Source organism: Chlamydotis macqueenii, chromosome 24 (genome assembly GCF_036417535.1).
Source record: "Chlamydotis macqueenii isolate bChlMac1 chromosome 24, bChlMac1.mat, whole genome shotgun sequence".
Lineage (NCBI taxonomy): Eukaryota > Metazoa > Chordata > Aves > Otidiformes > Otididae > Chlamydotis > Chlamydotis macqueenii.
The window spans coordinates 2,883,985-2,900,117 of record NC_141579.1 but is presented as its reverse complement, the minus strand read 5'-3'; the positions used below and the strand labels follow the sequence as shown (position 1 = coordinate 2,900,117).

Genomic DNA, 16,133 nt, shown 5'->3' with positions numbered 1-16,133 from the left:
AACCTCAGCGGGAGGCTTCTGCACCCAGTTTTAAACTAAACCCTGAGCTAGTTCCTGCAAACTGCTTTCCAGCTTGGTCTAGCCCGTAGCGGAGACAAAACACTGCTGGTTGTGGAAGGGGTTGCTTCAAAATCCAGGGGTGTCTGGGGATTGTTGAGTTAGACTGGGAAGGAAAAGGCATCTAGAGGTGCTTGGTGGTGGGTTGGTGCCGTGGCGGAACGGGTGTGAAACTCCATCACGTGGCCTGGATTAGGGAAGGGGGTTTCTCTAGGGTGGGCACGCAGTGAAAATTAGGTGGTGGTAGAAGGGGAAGCAAGCCAAGGTGGGTGTCAAGTGCAGGGGAGGTCACGGCCCCAGGTTGGGCCACCGAGCTTGATGGGGTGAGCCAGGCTTAGCCCTGCCCCTGCCTCCCTGCAATGGAGCTTGTACCCTGGTAATTGCAGTGAAATCGGCAATCAGGTTGGTAATTTCACTGAGCTCTTTTCAGTTCTAATTAACATTATTCATTTCTTGCGTGTCCTGCTGGGTTGAGACAATCTGTGCTCTCCAGCCCAGCCCTCTGGAACACCAGCGATCTCCGTCAGAGGCAACGAAAAAAGTGTTGTGTGCCAATTACCACACTTCAGTAATTAAAAACCTCCTTCCCCCCGCTGCCGGGCCACCTCCTCTCCCGTCATTTTCTGTGTGCAAGCTCGCGGAAGCAAAGAGAGAAATTCAGGAGGGCATGTCATTGCTGCCTTGTGCCATCTGTGTCTGCGCCGAAAATGCGGGGAGGTGCCGGGGGCTGTGTGAGGCGCGGGTGGGATCGGTGGTCAGGGCGATCGGCTTTGGCACCCTGTGGCTTATTTACTCCTGATGCTTGATTGCGGCGGCTCTCACCTTTGCGTGGTGCACGCAGCTGTCTTAAAACGCCCGAACTCCACCGCTCGCGGTCCTTTTGAGGTGCCCTCAGTGGCAGGAGGATCTGATGCAGCGTGAGGAGCTGCGTCTCTCTGCAAACCGTCGCTGCCTGCCCCCAGGATGATGCAGCAGTGGTGGGTTAGCAGCGTTTCCACCTCCCGGAGGAAAAACCCTGAGGCTTGGGACTTTGGGTTCAGAGGGAAGGAAACAGCAGAGAGAGGAAGCGGTGTCATCTCCTCCTTCTGCTGACAGACAGCAGTTTTTCATCTTCCTGGAGGAGAAGGCCTTGCCTTCCGAGCAGGAACGTAACAAAGATTAAGGATCTTGCAAGAGCAAATGACCTCATCTGTGCTTAATTATTTTTACATCTTCTTTTTTGGAGGCAAGCGCTGTTTTCCAGCAGCCCGGGGACCTCTCTCTCCCCTCCCTTCCTGGCACATTGCGGGGCGAGACCCTCCATCAAGGTGGAGGAAGCGTCTCAGGACTTTGAACCTTGCCAGGAGCAGGGTGGGAAGGGGGAGGCTGCAGGCTCGGCGGTGGCTTTGCTCTCCACCTGCGCTTGGAGCCTGGCTTCCCCGCCGATGCCAAAGGCTTTCCGCTTGGCTGCCCGCACGCGGGAGAGGAGGGCTTCCCATCCCTGCGCCGGGCTGGTGGGGAGAGGAGCTGCTGGAGAAAGGAAGGGGTGGCAGATGGAGGGGCTGGAAGAGCATTGCGTCGCTGCGGTGAGCCTTGGCCGTGGGGACCCCGACCAGTGCTCGAGCGAGGAGGAGCGGGGTTGGCACAGTGGGTGGAAGGAGCTCGGGTAGGAGCCTGACCTGCCATCCCCTAAGCAGCACACCGTATCCAGAGGTCCAAGTGCGTCCTTCCCAAGAGCTGTCTCTGCGCTTTATTTTATATATATTGGCTCAGGAGCTTTAAGAGGCAGGGAAGAAAATAAAATAACAACTTTAAGCTCGCCGATCCCAGGGACTGGCACCTCAAGCGTGTCTAGGTGATAAGAAGAGATTGTGACCAGGTGCTGTGAAGGGCGAAAGCACTTATTTCACTGCTGCCTCATGCGTTACCTGAGCCCCGTTGCTTTTCAAAAGCACTTAAATGGCCATATGATAGAGGGAATGCTTGGATTACACACTGTCTGGCTCCATTATTATCCGAGGATCTCCAAGCTGATGCATTTCACAGAAAACCTGGCATGGAGGAGGAGAGAGGAAATATATATTTTTAGTTCAGCCTGCTTACGGGTCCTTAGCAATAATCTCCACAGAAGGGACCGGTCCGAGAAATTCCAGGCACGTCTGGTTTCTCATCACCCGGTCCTTCTCTGCGGTACGGCTTTGGCGGTGAGAGCGGACACCCCTGTGTTTGTGCAGACGTGCCGCTCGTCGCAACCGCGGGAGCCGGTTGCGTGGCGTGGCGCTGGGCGGGCCAGGGCCAAGCACCGAATACCCGCCAGCATTTTATTTGAGCTCCGCAGGTCTGAGCTACCAGCAGAGCTGAGGTCCAGAGTACAATATACTAAAAAAATCCCCTGAGAAGAAATCTCAAGTTTTGTTCAACTTGAGCAACTAAACTTTCAGGTTTTGCTCAAGTTGTAATGCAGCTGAGAGCAGGAGCCGAGTTCTTGGTGTTCAGCCCAGGCTGAATCTATTGCTTTTTTAATGTAGATAATAAAAATCTGCTCACATATAATTTATTATTATCGTAATATCATTATGGAACAGCAGTAAAATTGGTTAATTTATCGGATGTTTTTCACACCAGAAAGGGAGGATGGTGCGGTAGCTTGGGTAGTTGCCTAGCAAATCATAGAATCAGAGAATCGTTAGGGTTGGAAGGGGCCTTTAAAGGTCATCTGGTCCAACCCCCTAGCAGGGGAGCCTTGGGCTGCAGACTATCCCATCTCACCTTGGGCATGTCACCTCGTGGTGGGCCACGTGCCACAGATACCTTCATCCTTGCCGTTAACTCCCCTGCTACCGCAATCTGGCACATCTAGCCCGTTAAGCCCCTTGTATCTGTTGAGGTTACCCTGCGAGAGACCTCCTGGAGGCTGCTGCGCTCTTTTCCGAAGTTAATTTGCATCCCGGCCACTGCACAAATAATGAAGTAGATTGGGGAGAATATAAAGAGTGGATTTGAGGCTGAGTGGTTTTACGTAGGGACATCCAGCAAAGTGCGGCAAAGTCGTAGCGGCTCCATAATCCCAGACTTGCTTGGAGAGAAGCTACGGGGGCTGCAGGTTTTTGCTGGCTAAGGAAGGCTTGGACAGCAGTCAGTCTCCAGGCCCTCTGCTCTTCGCTTGTCTGGAGGTGGTTTGTGGAAACAGAGGATTCAAACCTTGCTTGGGGACATGGGGACAGAAATGGAGGGTTCAAACCTTGCTTAAGGACGTGGGGATGGAGGGTTACAGGGCTGGTGGGGACCTTCGGGAGGAGCAAGACTGGCATCTGCTAACGTGGACAGGAAAATAATCTGCTTCAGGAGCAAAGTCTCTTCTAGGTTTGTGCCATATCACCTTCCAAGGGGGCTCAGGTTGTTAATGGGACTGGAAGTAGAAGATTTCTACCTCCAAAACGTGACTTGCGAGGTGAAGTGCTTAGCTGGGGTGAGGTGCAGTAAGTGGGCGAGATGCAGTGATGCAGACGATGGGAAGGGAAGGAAGAGCTGACAGAGGGGACAAATGGTAGGAAGCTCAAGGTTTCTCTTTAGAGGTGTGTCTGAGCTGGCTCTCTCCTGAGATAAATTTTCCTCGTTCCTTTGTGAAGCAGAGCGAGCTGCTTTCCCAGCTCCGCTTTGCATTTCTTTGCCTGGCTGCAGGGATCTGAAGGTCTGACAAGTGATGGGTTTGGGCAGGAGGTAGCAACCTGCATTTTCCCAGAAAAGCGGGATTTGAACTCAGGATGGAGGTTTTGGTTCGGCTCTGGTTGTCTCTGAGTTTGCAAAGGAGCAAATGGGAACGGAAGAGTGAACGGTCCTTCGGTGACTGGTACTGGGTGGCTCTGACCTCTCTACATCTGAAATCGTTGCGACGCTCTCGGGCAAATCTCTGGAGCCACTAGTTTAGATGGATATTGGTGCCCTGAGCACCACAGGTAAAGTGCTGACATTGTCCTCTTTGGATGCTAAAAGCACTGGGTCTCTGAAACTACTGCTGGCAGCAAAGCTAAAAATAGTGCCAGGAGGACCAGGAGGGGAAAGGAGGACAGAGCATCCAAGAGCAGCATGCTGATGGGTCACCTCTCTGCCTCTCCCCAGGTGCTCCGTGGATAACCGAGTCACCCGAGTGGCCTGGCTGAACCGCAGCAGCATCCTCTATGCCGGCAATGACAAGTGGTGCTTGGACCCTCGGGTGGTGCTCTTGGCCAACACCAAAACCCAGTACAGCATCCAGATCCAAGATGTGGACGTGTACGATGAGGGCCCCTACACCTGCTCCGTGCAGACAGACAATCACCCCAAGACATCGCGTGTCCATCTCATCGTGCAAGGTAAGAGGAAATGGAATTTGGAGAGTGGTCGGGCTTGATGCTTTGATTTCTGCTCCTCCCTTTTGCCCTGGTGTCTTCTCCTCCCGTTGCTCCTCTGTTGAGCCTACTGCATTTAAGACAACGTGGTGCAAATGTAGAAGGTGACCAACAGGCTTGGAGAGCCCCAGTCAAGCTGGGCAGCGCCCAGACGTTTGCAATCACATTTATCCAACTTTCCTGGAGCAGCCGTGAGGCCCTGATACAGGGAGCTCTGCCTTCCGAAGCAGTCACTGGCAAACCCGTGTTGTTGTTTGTTGTTGTTGTTGTGTTTTGATGGGGTTTTTTCCATGCTGGAGGCAACGCTTGAAGTAAAACTTGTGTTGGGGGAAAAGAGAGAGCTGGCAGATTTGTGTACTTTGCGGGGGTGTGTGTATGCCTAGCAACAATATGTGTTTGTGTGTTGAAACTCCGTATCTCTGTGAGGAGGAGGAGGAGGAAGGCCAGCACGGGGCGGTGGAGCGCTTGCGGTGCAAGCGGGGTGCGTACCTGCGCTCTTCAGCAAGCGTGCGAGCACACGCGGGCTCTCGAGGGGGGGACATACGAGCGTGGCCACGCGCAGCAGTCAAGCAGATGGACGTTCATGCAAGGTAGCTCCCGTGTCCGTGCTGCAGGACGTGCGCTGGGCGCGGAGGAGCCTGCGTGGTGGGACATACGTGGCCTGGTGTGCTCTTATGGATGCAGCCTCGGGGAAGATTAATGGAAAATTTCTAATCCCTTGCTAGCAATCTCTTTTCCTTCTTCTTCTTCTGTGATTTGGCCAGGAGCCCTCTTAGCAGGACACACCAGCTCGAGTATTGGAATCTCGTCTCGGGCTAATTTTCGAATGCTGATGGGTGTATTGATTTGGAAACAAGCTGGGTTAAAAAGGCATTGGTCTTGTACACAGAGTCGGGTGAGCTAATCCGCCGTCGATATGCCAGGCCTGAGCGTTATTGACAGCCTAATGAATAGAAGGGGGGAAAAAAACCCAAACCTAGGGCCTTTATTTCTCCCCCTCCCTCCCTTTCTGTTTTCTCTTTCCTCTTCGAGCAATCAGGCAAACTGAACAGAGCCGGACTTTCTCCATCTCCATTAACGACGGAAAGCGGATGCATTGCCAGCCCGGGCCCTTGCTCTTTATCTTGCAATCTGTTATTAACCTGCCTGAGTTTCTTAAGCCAAAGTCGATCACCCGCAAGTTCTGAAGTCGCTATCGGGTGCTGGGGTGATGCGGGACAATTTCTATCTGTTCTCTTCTGATTCCCATTTCCTGACCTAAATTTCCCATATCGCCAGACATCCAGGCCCATCCCTCCCGTGTCCTGCTGTATCGTTAGGAAGAGATGTTTGGGTAGTGGAGGAAAAGGTCATATTTTAATTCCTCGCAGCGGTACAGTTAAGTACCAGAGGATTCAGTGAGGGACTCAGTCCTGTAACGTGCTGAACATCCCCGCTGCTGCCGACAGAAATACCGCTCTCCTTAATTTCAAGAGCTATTGCTTGGCTCGCCCAGCCCTTTCTTGGGTGGAAGGTGGCAAAAGCGAGGGAGACTTGCCTTAATGACCCCAATTAAAATTTGGCTGGGGTGCCGGGATTAACTCTCCTGCCTTGGAAAACGGGCCCAATATATACACAAGCCAGTATAATCCTGTCCTAAAAGATGTTCAGCTTGTGGGAAGTAGCACTTACCCTTTCCTCCCATGAAAGCGGGGTATCGGAGCGCCGGATTTCAGGGATGTGCCAAGTTCGGCACGTGGCTGGGGGGCTTCTTGTCCCTTCCCACAGCCTGATAGGAAAGGAGAAGAGGGAAAAGAGTTAATCCAGGTGCAGCCAGAAACGGGGAGGTGTGCAGGTTGCTCTCAGCAGGTCCTGGCTTTCCCCTTGCTGCTCCAGGAAAGGGCCTGGGGGCACAGCTCTGGAGGCAGGAGCTGCTCCAGCCTCTCAGGATGCAATTAAACCATGCCCCGGTGCAAGCCACCCTCTCCAAAGGGACGGGCCGTGGGGGGCACGGAGCTCTTCCCCTTCCAGCTGGAATGCCTCTTTCTCCTCAGGTTTAGGGGATGTCGCTGGACATGGCCGGGGATGGAGGGAGTGAGGAGCTGGAGGATCCCTGGTGTCTGCCAAGGGCTGCTGGAGGAAGCAGAGAAAAAAAACCCGGAAGACGAAGGATAAGGGTAGGAAGAGGAGCTTCCTTCAGGGTGTGAGGGTTGGGGATGGTCCCCCAAGGCAGTGGGAGAGAATCAGCGAGAAACCATCAGGAGGCGAGGATGTCCACGCTGCAGCAAGGGAAGCGCTGCACATTTGTTTCTAGGTTGACTCTGCTGATGGCTGAGATCCCAAAATAGGTGGGCAGAAGGCACCTCAAGAGCTAATTTAGCCCGTCCCCCTGCAACGAGGCAGAAGCATTGCGGGCAAAAACATGTGAAAGCTATTCTTGAAAAATCTTTAACAAAGCAGGTTCTTCAGTCTCCCTAGACAATCTATTCTACTGCTTCGCTACCTTTATAATTAGAAAATGTATAGCTAATATCTAACTTAAACCTTCTTCGTTGCAAATGAAGTGGAGTTTTTCCTCAGCCTGTCCCCAGAGGACTTTGGGAACAATGGATCATTGTCCTCTTTGTAACAACCTTTAGCTTTTGGGAAGGTTGTTATCGTGTTGCCCCTTAGCCGCCTGCTTTCTGAAACGATGCCAGCCCCATTTCTTCCATCTTTCCTCATTGGCCAGGCTTTGAGAAACATTTGTCAGTCTTGAAATCCCACTACAAAAGGTGATTGCTGCCAATCCAGGAATAACAGGTCGGAGCATCTCTGCTTCCCGCTGCCTCTGTGCTAATGTGGGACAAATGAGCCCGGGAAGGAGACGACAGACCCTTGGCATTGAATGCATCAAAGTTCAGCCCCGCTGTTTCGGGGACTGCTTTAAACGGGGTCAGGCTCAGCGCTGGTGATGCCAAGTTGACGTGAGCCAACAACGAGGCTGCAGAAGGCACAAGGAGGTTCTTTAGCACCTGAGTCTCCAGGTCACAGACGATAGCTGGACCTCAGATTAGCAGCTCAGGGAGCATCCATGTCATTTGCGGTGTCTGGAAGGTGGTCCCAGCCTGTCCCGCTCGCTCTGCCCTTGTTTTTTTCTTAGAAGCAATTGCGATATGGCCAGACAAAGGACACGGAAGCAGCACTGCCTGTGTTTGCGGGAGTCTGCCTTGGAGCCTGGGAAGAGCGAGGTCTTTCTGGGTGGAAGATCCAAAAGAGACAAAATCTAGGGAAGCCCCACGTGCGGTAGGCAAGGTCTGAACTTGGAGGGAGGTGGAAACCCAGAGCAAGGAGGACTTCAGACGGGCTCTGTTGACCTCTGAGGAGCGATGCTTTCCCTTCCTCTCCTTTCCTGTGTTCCACTCTGGTTTCCTCAGCAAGTCCCACTTCTTGCCCGTGCAGCAGCATCCCCCTTCTCCCCACTTCCCGTAGGACGCTTCAGTTATTTAAACTCTTCTCTGGGTTCCTGGATTTAAAAGAGAGAGGAGGAGGAAGGAGGAGGAGGAGGACGGTGTCTGGAAAGCTCTTATTTGTATTGATAATAAGCCTTCTCCAACGCGTGCCTGCAAAACACTCCCCGTGCCTTGTAAGACGCATTGAGGAGAGTTGGCCTTATCTCGGCGCGGGAGATGGACTCGGGGAAGGAGGCGCGGTGCCTGCCGGAGTTTAATCTCACTTAGGCACGCAAATTTGCATGATAGAAAATGGTGGAATTTTAGTGCTTCGAAAGAAAGAAGGTTAAAAAAAAAAAAAAAAAAGGCAAGCAACTGGGGGATATTAGGCTTTCTCGCTTCTTTATCAGTTTCCCTGGCCCTATCTGGCTCTTTCTGTTGTCACTGGAGCAACTAATCACCCCTCCCCTTTTGTTTGGTATAAATGAGTTTTCCCATTCCTTCCCGGGCCCAGGGTTAAGCTGCAAATCCCTGCCTTTGTTTGGGAGTTAATTACCTGCTCGCTGGAGTCAGGGGGCTGCGGGCGCAGGTGGCACTGGGGGCGGACGGGGCGTGCCGGTGGCACCTCGCCCCACGCCGGGGCCACCCCGGGGAGCGTCGCTGCCAAGGTGTGTGCCAGCGAGATAAAGGCTGCGGCGCCCGAGCCGGCTTTGTTTCAAGCACCGAACTCTGCCCAATTAATTTTCCTTTGACGCCACAAGCCCCCTTTGCTCGTGGGAGAGTAGGGATGACTTTTTTTTGCGGCCGCTTTTCTGCCTTGCACCCAGGTGAACGGAAACGCCTGCCCTGCCGAGCAGGGGGGCAGTGGTTTGGGTGGTAGAGCAGGAGGAAGGATGGGTCCCTGCAGTCATCATCACTCTGGTCCAGAGGCCTCAAGGTGGCTTGCAGGGAAAACAGAGTAGATGGGAGTGCATTGCTTGTGACTTGTTTGGGTTTTTTTAAATTTTTTTTTTCTGGAGATGCTCAGAGCCTTCCTGACCGCTCTCTGCCCAGGAGCTTTGGCACCGCTGCCAGAGCCAGGGGCTCCAGCCGCGTGCCCATGGGGCTGAGCCTGTCCCCAGCACTGCCAAAACCAACGGTGCTGGGAGAGCCTCCCAAACCAGTGAAGGGAGGAAAGCAGCAGCACGAAATCGAAATCTTGCTTTGCCTGCGCTCTCAACTCGTTTGACTGATGTGTTCCTTCCCATCTCTCTTTTGTTACTAATCACCATCCATCCATCAAAGCATCTTTTCCTTTTGTATCAGGGCTGTTGCAGAGGACTAAAGGTCTCTCACCTGCTCTTCCATGCTGTCCTAGTTGTTGGCTTTTCATCCTCGTTTTGTTCTGCCCGTGGGGAGCATCTCTTCTGCTCCTGCATCCCCTGGATCTCTCCATCTCCCTCCCAAGGGAGCACCTCTTGTGCTCCTGCATCCCCTGGATCTCTCCGTCTCCCTCCCAAGGGAGCATCTCTTGTGCTCCTGCATCCCCTGGATCTCTCCATCTCCCTCCCAAGGGAGCATCTCTTGTGCTCCTGCATCCCCTGGATCTCTCCGTCTCCCTCCCAAGGGAGCATCTCTTGTGCTCCTGCATCCCCTGGATCTCTCCATCTCCCTCCCAAGGTTACCAGCCCTCACTTCTCCATGCTCATCAGCCCAGCTGACTGGGTTTAACCCACGGATGTGCTTGGCCATGCTCCCTTGCGGAGTGGCCGCGTAGCCAGCGTGCGGCTGGGCAGGCTCCCTCCAGTCTCCCCAAGTCACTTGACCTCTTTGCAAATCAATTTAACATCTGTGAGGCAGAGAGAATAATTGTCACCTAGTTCACAGGGGGCTTGATGAGGATTAATTCGTTAATGTCGACAGAGGTCTTTGAAGATGGAACGTGCTATCTGAGAGCTAAACGTTATTATTAATTAGCAATTTTATCATGGGGACGGGAGTGGTGGAAAGCAGAGACTGCAGAGCCCGTACTGGGAGGGCTTGCTCTGGACTCGCACGCCTGCCCTCGCCGCAGCTTCGGGCTGCCCCAGTTACGTGCCCGCTGTGCTGCGGCTCGTCCTCCTTCCCGGAGCGTATGGGTAAGCCCAACTGGTATAGAGGGAGTAAGGAGTGGGAGGTGAACAGGGCTCCGGTGTATTAACCGCTGTCCTCGTTAGAAAGAGAGCAAGTTGGTAACGGAGAAGGAATGGTGAAGGGAAGGCATCTGCCGTGCTTGCTTCTGGCACCCCACCGACGCTGGTGGGCCAGGCGCCACCAGACCCATGGGAGGATGTATCCTCTTCCCAAGGAGAAATAATTGGCAGGAGAACGGAGCGAGAGGAAGGAAGAACCAGTGATTCATAGGACATGCAGACCTTTTTCATTGCCTTCGTGTTTTTCTTCTTGCGTACACCAAGGTGGTGGTGAATTTCTCCGGTAACACTGCTAACACCAGAATCCGGTGTGTTGTGGCGTCGCCACGAACCCTTTGTGCTCCCCACCAGCTGTCCTGGTGCTGGGACAGCACAGCGATGCTCACTGGGGCCATTTCCACCTCCAGCACCCTCGTCGCTCCGCTATTTCCCTCCTCCCCAGCTGCAGCTGCGCGCGCTTTCCTGGCAGCAAGGCAAGCGCGGTGCAACTCTTTGCAGCTCCCTTGGAGATGCGCGGAGCTGCCGAGGTCACCCTCCGATCACCCCTCGTCTAGAAAACAAGAGTCTACTTCTCTTTGAGCTTTTCTGAGCGCGTGAGCTCCCGGCAGCCCCGTTCACCCGTCCTCTCCAAAGGCTTTCAGGGAGAGGTCGCTCGCCTCACTCGGAGCCATTCACCAGCGGCTCTGCTAATCCTTTCCATAGAGCGGGTGAAACCGGGAGGCCGGCGGCATGCTGTGCCGACAGCTCTCCAAGCAGGGCTGGAGGAGAACTTGAGTTGGCTACGGGTCTCCCCCTCCTTCCCCAACTTTGCCAGTCGAAGGGGTGGCACGGCAGCACCCGCGCCTCCAGGATGGGTGTCGGGCATCCCCCCGCCTCCGTGTACCATTTCCAAAGTACCGGCGTTTGGCGTGATAAAGCCAACGGTGGTTTAATGAGGTCACTGCAGTTTAATGTTACTGCAGTAATCTCTTTTGTTTTACTACATTAAAATATTTGTGGTGGAACGGTTGGACCGCTGTAATGTGATATCGCTACCTTAATGTTATTGTCACCATGGTAACGCTAATGGCGGCTCAATAACATTATTGCAATTTAATCTTACGACAATAAAATTAAGGGTAGAACGGTAAGACCTCAACAATGGAATGTTACTACAGTAACAGCATTGTTATCGTAATCACGGGAGCAGAGTCAACTCGTTGTAGTGTAATGTTGGTACCAGCACTTTATTGTTACTATAGTAACGTGGAGCATCCGCTGAACGTCGCTGCAGGGGATGAATGGGAGGAGATGTCGCCGGTGCGCTGGTACTACAGCTACCCCGGGGTTGTCAGCACAGGAAGGTCACGCCTGTATAACGTCACCTTATTCGCTTAATTCCACTATTGTGGTGTTTTTATCGGGGTCTTTCTTCTTCTCTTTCCATTGCCGGAGCTCTGCAGAGCGGGTCTGGTTTAGCAGCGGTAACTCTGCAGGGAAGGATTTAAAGCGCTGCCTCCATCTAGTTCCAGATCCTTCTGCCCGGCGTTTTATGGCGTGTGGCTGTTATGGAGTGATAACGTTTTATATTTATATGTCATCTTTCATCGTGAAGGAGCCCGGCGCAAGCTACAAATTACTGCCGCGCTGCAGGGCCAGGCAGGCGACCCGGCGTACGCTGCGTGCGAGAGGAGGAGGTTTTATCCGAGGAGCTGGCTTTGCTGCCCTGGAGAGATACCTCCTGAGATACCTCTGCAACGGGCACCCGTACCTATGCAAGAGAGGCTCCCTTCTTTTGAGGGCTTATCCAGAGTCCCCAGACTTTGTGAGATGGGGTAGGGGTCTTCGTGCATCCTGAACCATGCCCGCCGTTGCCTGGGTGGGCACGGGGAAAAGTCCTCCTCTTTCCAGCTGGCAGCACAGCTTGGGTCGGGACTGGAAAGGCTCAGTGCAGGCGGTGGGGTAGGGAGGCAGGGAGGATTGCTGCTGCAAAAGGCGTTTGTTGCTGCAATGCTGGTCGTTGCAGGGGATGTTCCGCAGCTCAGCATTGCCTGCCAGTGTTTTTTGCATCCCCCAGTGTGGGAGATGCAAGATCGAACGCCTTGGAGCATCAGTTTCTCAGGCTTGCTCGTTCAGCCCGGCTTCCTGGGGCTCACCCCAAACCTGAGATGCTGCGAGGCCACTCGTACGCATTGGCTCCCGGGGCAGCTGTGGTGCACAAGGTGCGGGTGCCATCTCTGTGCCACACACAGCCTTGCTGCAGTTTTCTCCAGCTTCCAGGGGAGGGAGGCAGAGCTGCTGATCTGTCTCCAGCATCTCAGCTGCATCCCCATCACATCCCTCGTCCTTCCCGAGCCCAGCGCATCCAGGGATGCGCGCTTGCCATGCCACCACGCTTGCCAACCGGTCGTTCTCTTGCACCATCACCTCCTCTCCTGCTTGGCAGACATCCTCTTCTTTGGGCCCCTGTGCTCCCTCATGGCTTCTCAGGACATCTCCATCCCTCGACAGCTCTTCTGGGTTCATTTGAAACCTGAATTTGGGTGCACTCCTGCCTGTGTTTCGCAAGCCCAGCCTCCAGCCCTCGCATAAAGCTGGGCCCGTTCGGCGCGGCAGCTGCTCGGCTCCCCTCGCGCGGCAGCATTTGATCTCCCTCCACGGGCATTTGGAATCTGCCCACCGCCGTAATTCCATGTTTGTCCTTTAATAAAGGACCAGCAAGCCCCCTTGACACTGGAGCTGGAATCCGTGGGACCTGGGCCGGCCTGCTTGCCAGCTCTTTGTGGCAATCTGGTACTGCATCCGTCCTGCCAACGCGGCTCCTCCGGGAGTGACGTGTTTGAAAACAGGAGCAGCGGCTCATCTCCCATTCAGTGTTTTTCTCCATCATTTGCTTTATTAAATATTGATTTTCTGTTGCATTATTAAACCTTAAGTCCTGAGCATAAATTCAGAGTTGATACTTTAATCTGACTCTTCTTTTTTGGCCTTTAGAGCTGATTTTTTCAGCCAGTCCCCCCGGAGGTGAGTCCAGAGGCCAAAACCTGTTGCAGAGGCTCGGGGAGTTGGAGAGCAGGAGCAGGGGCTCTGCCCAAGGGAATTTGGTCGGTTTAGTGCCAAACGAAGGTGGCATCCATGGAGATCTTGGCTTGCAATCCTGCACAGACCACGGTTGAAAGGATTTCAGGGAGGCATCAGCTGAGCTTTTCAGGGAAGTTTGCATGTTACTGCCTGGGGGAAGGCTAGAGCCTTCTCTTTTCTGCCCGCGGTACTTGCAAACAGGCACGATCCCTTTGGATTTTTGAGCGGGAAGGAAGGCACAGATGGCGATGCCTTGTCCTAAACGCATCCCTTAAAACGCAGCTCCCGGGCCGTGCTGTACAAAGCTCTGCTTTTCCACCCTGCGAATCCCCGGTGAAACCAGAAGCTGGCCTCGGCCGAAACTCCCGGCAAAGCCGGAGAGATGCGAGCGGTGGGATCGCCGCCAGCACCGGGCTCGAGAAAGCCGCCGGCCAGGCGGGAGCGGAGCGGGCGGCCACCGGCACGTCCCCGGTAGCCAAGGTGGGTCACGTTGACCCACGCCGGCTGGGCCCCGCTCGCCTTCCCTTCCCTATCACAGAGCTGCACGCAGCCAGCCGCTGCCAAAGCCCCGCGCTGCCAGCAGCCAGGTGTCTGAACATGTTTCCAGAGCCAAGATAACTCCGTGGCCAAAAGGGAGGAGGGGAGAGCAGTGTGGCAGCGCTGGCAGGTTCAGGAGGATACAGAAAAAAAAAAAAAAAAAAGGAGGAAAAAGGAGGATAAAAAAAAAAAAAAAGGAGTTTTTGGATCCCCATCCAAATGGGGCATGCTGGGCAGCACGAAACCTGCGCCTGGCAGCCGGCGCGCTGAACAGTGATTTAAAACCAGGCTCCCAGCGGCAGGGAAAAGAGGCAGAGGGGGAAGCAGATGTGAACACAATGCTGGAGATAAAGGAGAGGCCAAGGGAACAGCTGCTGGAGAGCCAGCCTGGCCCTGCTGCCTCCCGCGGCGGGGACCGAGTGCTAGAAAACCTCCAGCAAATGTCTACGAGCCTAAGGACGGGCTGGATGGGGTCGCTGAGCCCGCGGGAGAGTGAAGAGGGGAACCAGGGGGGAAATGTGGTGTTTTGCCCTCTGTTCTTGCTTGGGTTTTGAAGGAGAGGTTGAAGCTTGGAAAAGGGGAGTTGCATGGAAACATCGGGAGAGTCGTGATCTTGTTTTCCTTTCTGTGCTGGTGCTGCAGCGGAAAAGAAAGAGATTTGGAAAAGGAGAAAGGGGAGAAGAAGTGGGAAGTGGAGTACAAAAAGGCAAGGACTTATGTAAAAGGTGTGGAAATGTCCTTCAGACAGGACATGGAAATGTAGTCTTGAATATTTCTGGTTTGGGTTTTTTGGCTCTGGCTGGTTGTCTGTCTGAGAACGTGGTGGTGTGGGATAGCAGGGATTCCCCTCTGCCCCATCCCTCAGGAATGAGGGGGCTTTGTTCCTTAGCTCAAGGCTGGATCCCTGGGAGAGCCCTACGGCATGGCCCCACGGGGTGCAGGAGAGAGCGGGGAGGTCTTCTTGCTCAAGGTGGATCCCTGCACTCGTTCTGCATGCCTGGGTTACTGGTCCCATCGCACCGGCAGTAGAGGTGCCCAGAAGATTGCAGCTCTGCTGTCCCTTGGTAGCTGTAGTGTAAGACTGGGACAGGGCAGCGAAGGTCGCAGACCCTGTGCTGGTTTGCTGTCCTACACGAGATGAGATTAACAGGTCTCAATGCACCCATCTCGCTGCCAAAGCCTCCCCATCACCGAGCCCTCGCAGCGAACGGGCTCCCCGATTTGTACCCAGAGCTGTCCTTGCCCAGACCAACCTCAAGATGGGCATAAAAAGAGATGTCTTCTTCATGGTTTGCCCTCCTTGTGATCCCGGCCAGCCCGAGAGCTCGAGCCTTTGATCCTCCTCCTCTTTTGCAAACACTTCTCTCTGCTCATGGAATTAAATCTCTCTCGCAGTGTTTTCCTTCCCTATCTTTTCTTTTTGGCAGAGTCTGAATTTTTTTTTTTTTTCCCCTCTCTTTCAGCAGCAGGGCTATATAATTGATGGCCTCGCCAAGCTTTCCGAGCTGAGCGTTAAACCCTTCCTGCCTTGGCTCCGACTAGAGTTCATTACTTTCTGAAAAGCTCCGCTGTCTGTTTGCGCTCAGATGATTGTTGTTGTGGAGGGGAGGATGTTGTCAGCGGAGAGGAGAGAGGAGGGGCTGGATTTGGCCAGGACTGCTTGGTAATCAAATGCCGCTTGCTTTCTTTTTAGCGAATTTTGGAGTGGAAAAGGCTTCTCAGCAAAATGGGAATACCGACGCCCTCCTGAAGGCAGGAGGACAAACCTCAGGCCCTTAATTAACGTGCAGCAAAGGACTGCCTCGCTCGTGGGGGCAGCGGGAAAATGCTGCTTTGCAGATCGCGTGTGAGAGCGATGCTCAGCCCTGGGGTGAGGCAGCAGGACGCTGCGGCCATCATACCTGGAGTTCTTGGTGAACCTCCCAAACTTTTGCATCCCGGGAGCTGCCCTGGGAAGGGCGAGTGCCCTGCAGTGCTGACAGGGTCTCTCCGGCACCGTGATTTCCTTATTTCGGGTGTTGGGGCTCACTGGGCGGGTGTGTTTTTGCATGATGCAATGTTTTCTGCATCTTTGGGCCTTTGCTGGTAAGATGGAGCAGAAGTGCTTCCTCTGGTTTGCCCTAGGCCGATACTTCTTCCGACTCCCCATCTACTTCCCTGGTTTGTCAGCACTTAAAACACAGCGAGGCTGAGGTGATTACAAGGATTGGAGATGCAGTGACACTTCCCTGCCAACAAGTAATTGATTTATTAGAGACATCACAATACGTTCATGGTTGAGCGTAAGAGTTTCCTTTGAACTCGCTCAAAAAATCCAAAGGGATTGCGCCTGGTTGCGAGGACGGCGGGCAGAATAAATCTGCGCTCCCCCATCGCCTTCCCCTCCCCGCACCGCTGCAATTTCATTTCCCTTTGACTGGCGCGAGTAAATATCGCAGCTTGACGACTCCAGTCCGCTGACCGGTGTGATCCAATTTAATAGCATTTAAAAATTCAAAGTGATTGTTAGCCAAATGGAAATGTAAGATTTC

General features: G+C 53.8%; 1 protein-coding gene across 7 annotated transcripts in view; it reads left to right on the top strand.

The window, feature by feature from the left end:
• The window catches only part of LOC104480213 (protein CEPU-1), a 303,720-nt gene that overhangs the window by 251,823 nt on the left and 35,764 nt on the right, over positions 1-16,133 (top strand). For all 7 annotated transcript variants that reach the window (XM_086765981.1, XM_086765984.1, XM_086765980.1 and 4 more), the window contains one exon: positions 4,156-4,388. In XM_086765981.1, coding sequence (XP_086622107.1) covers positions 4,156-4,388 — 233 coding nt within the window. The remainder of the gene's footprint in view (positions 1-4,155; positions 4,389-16,133) is intronic.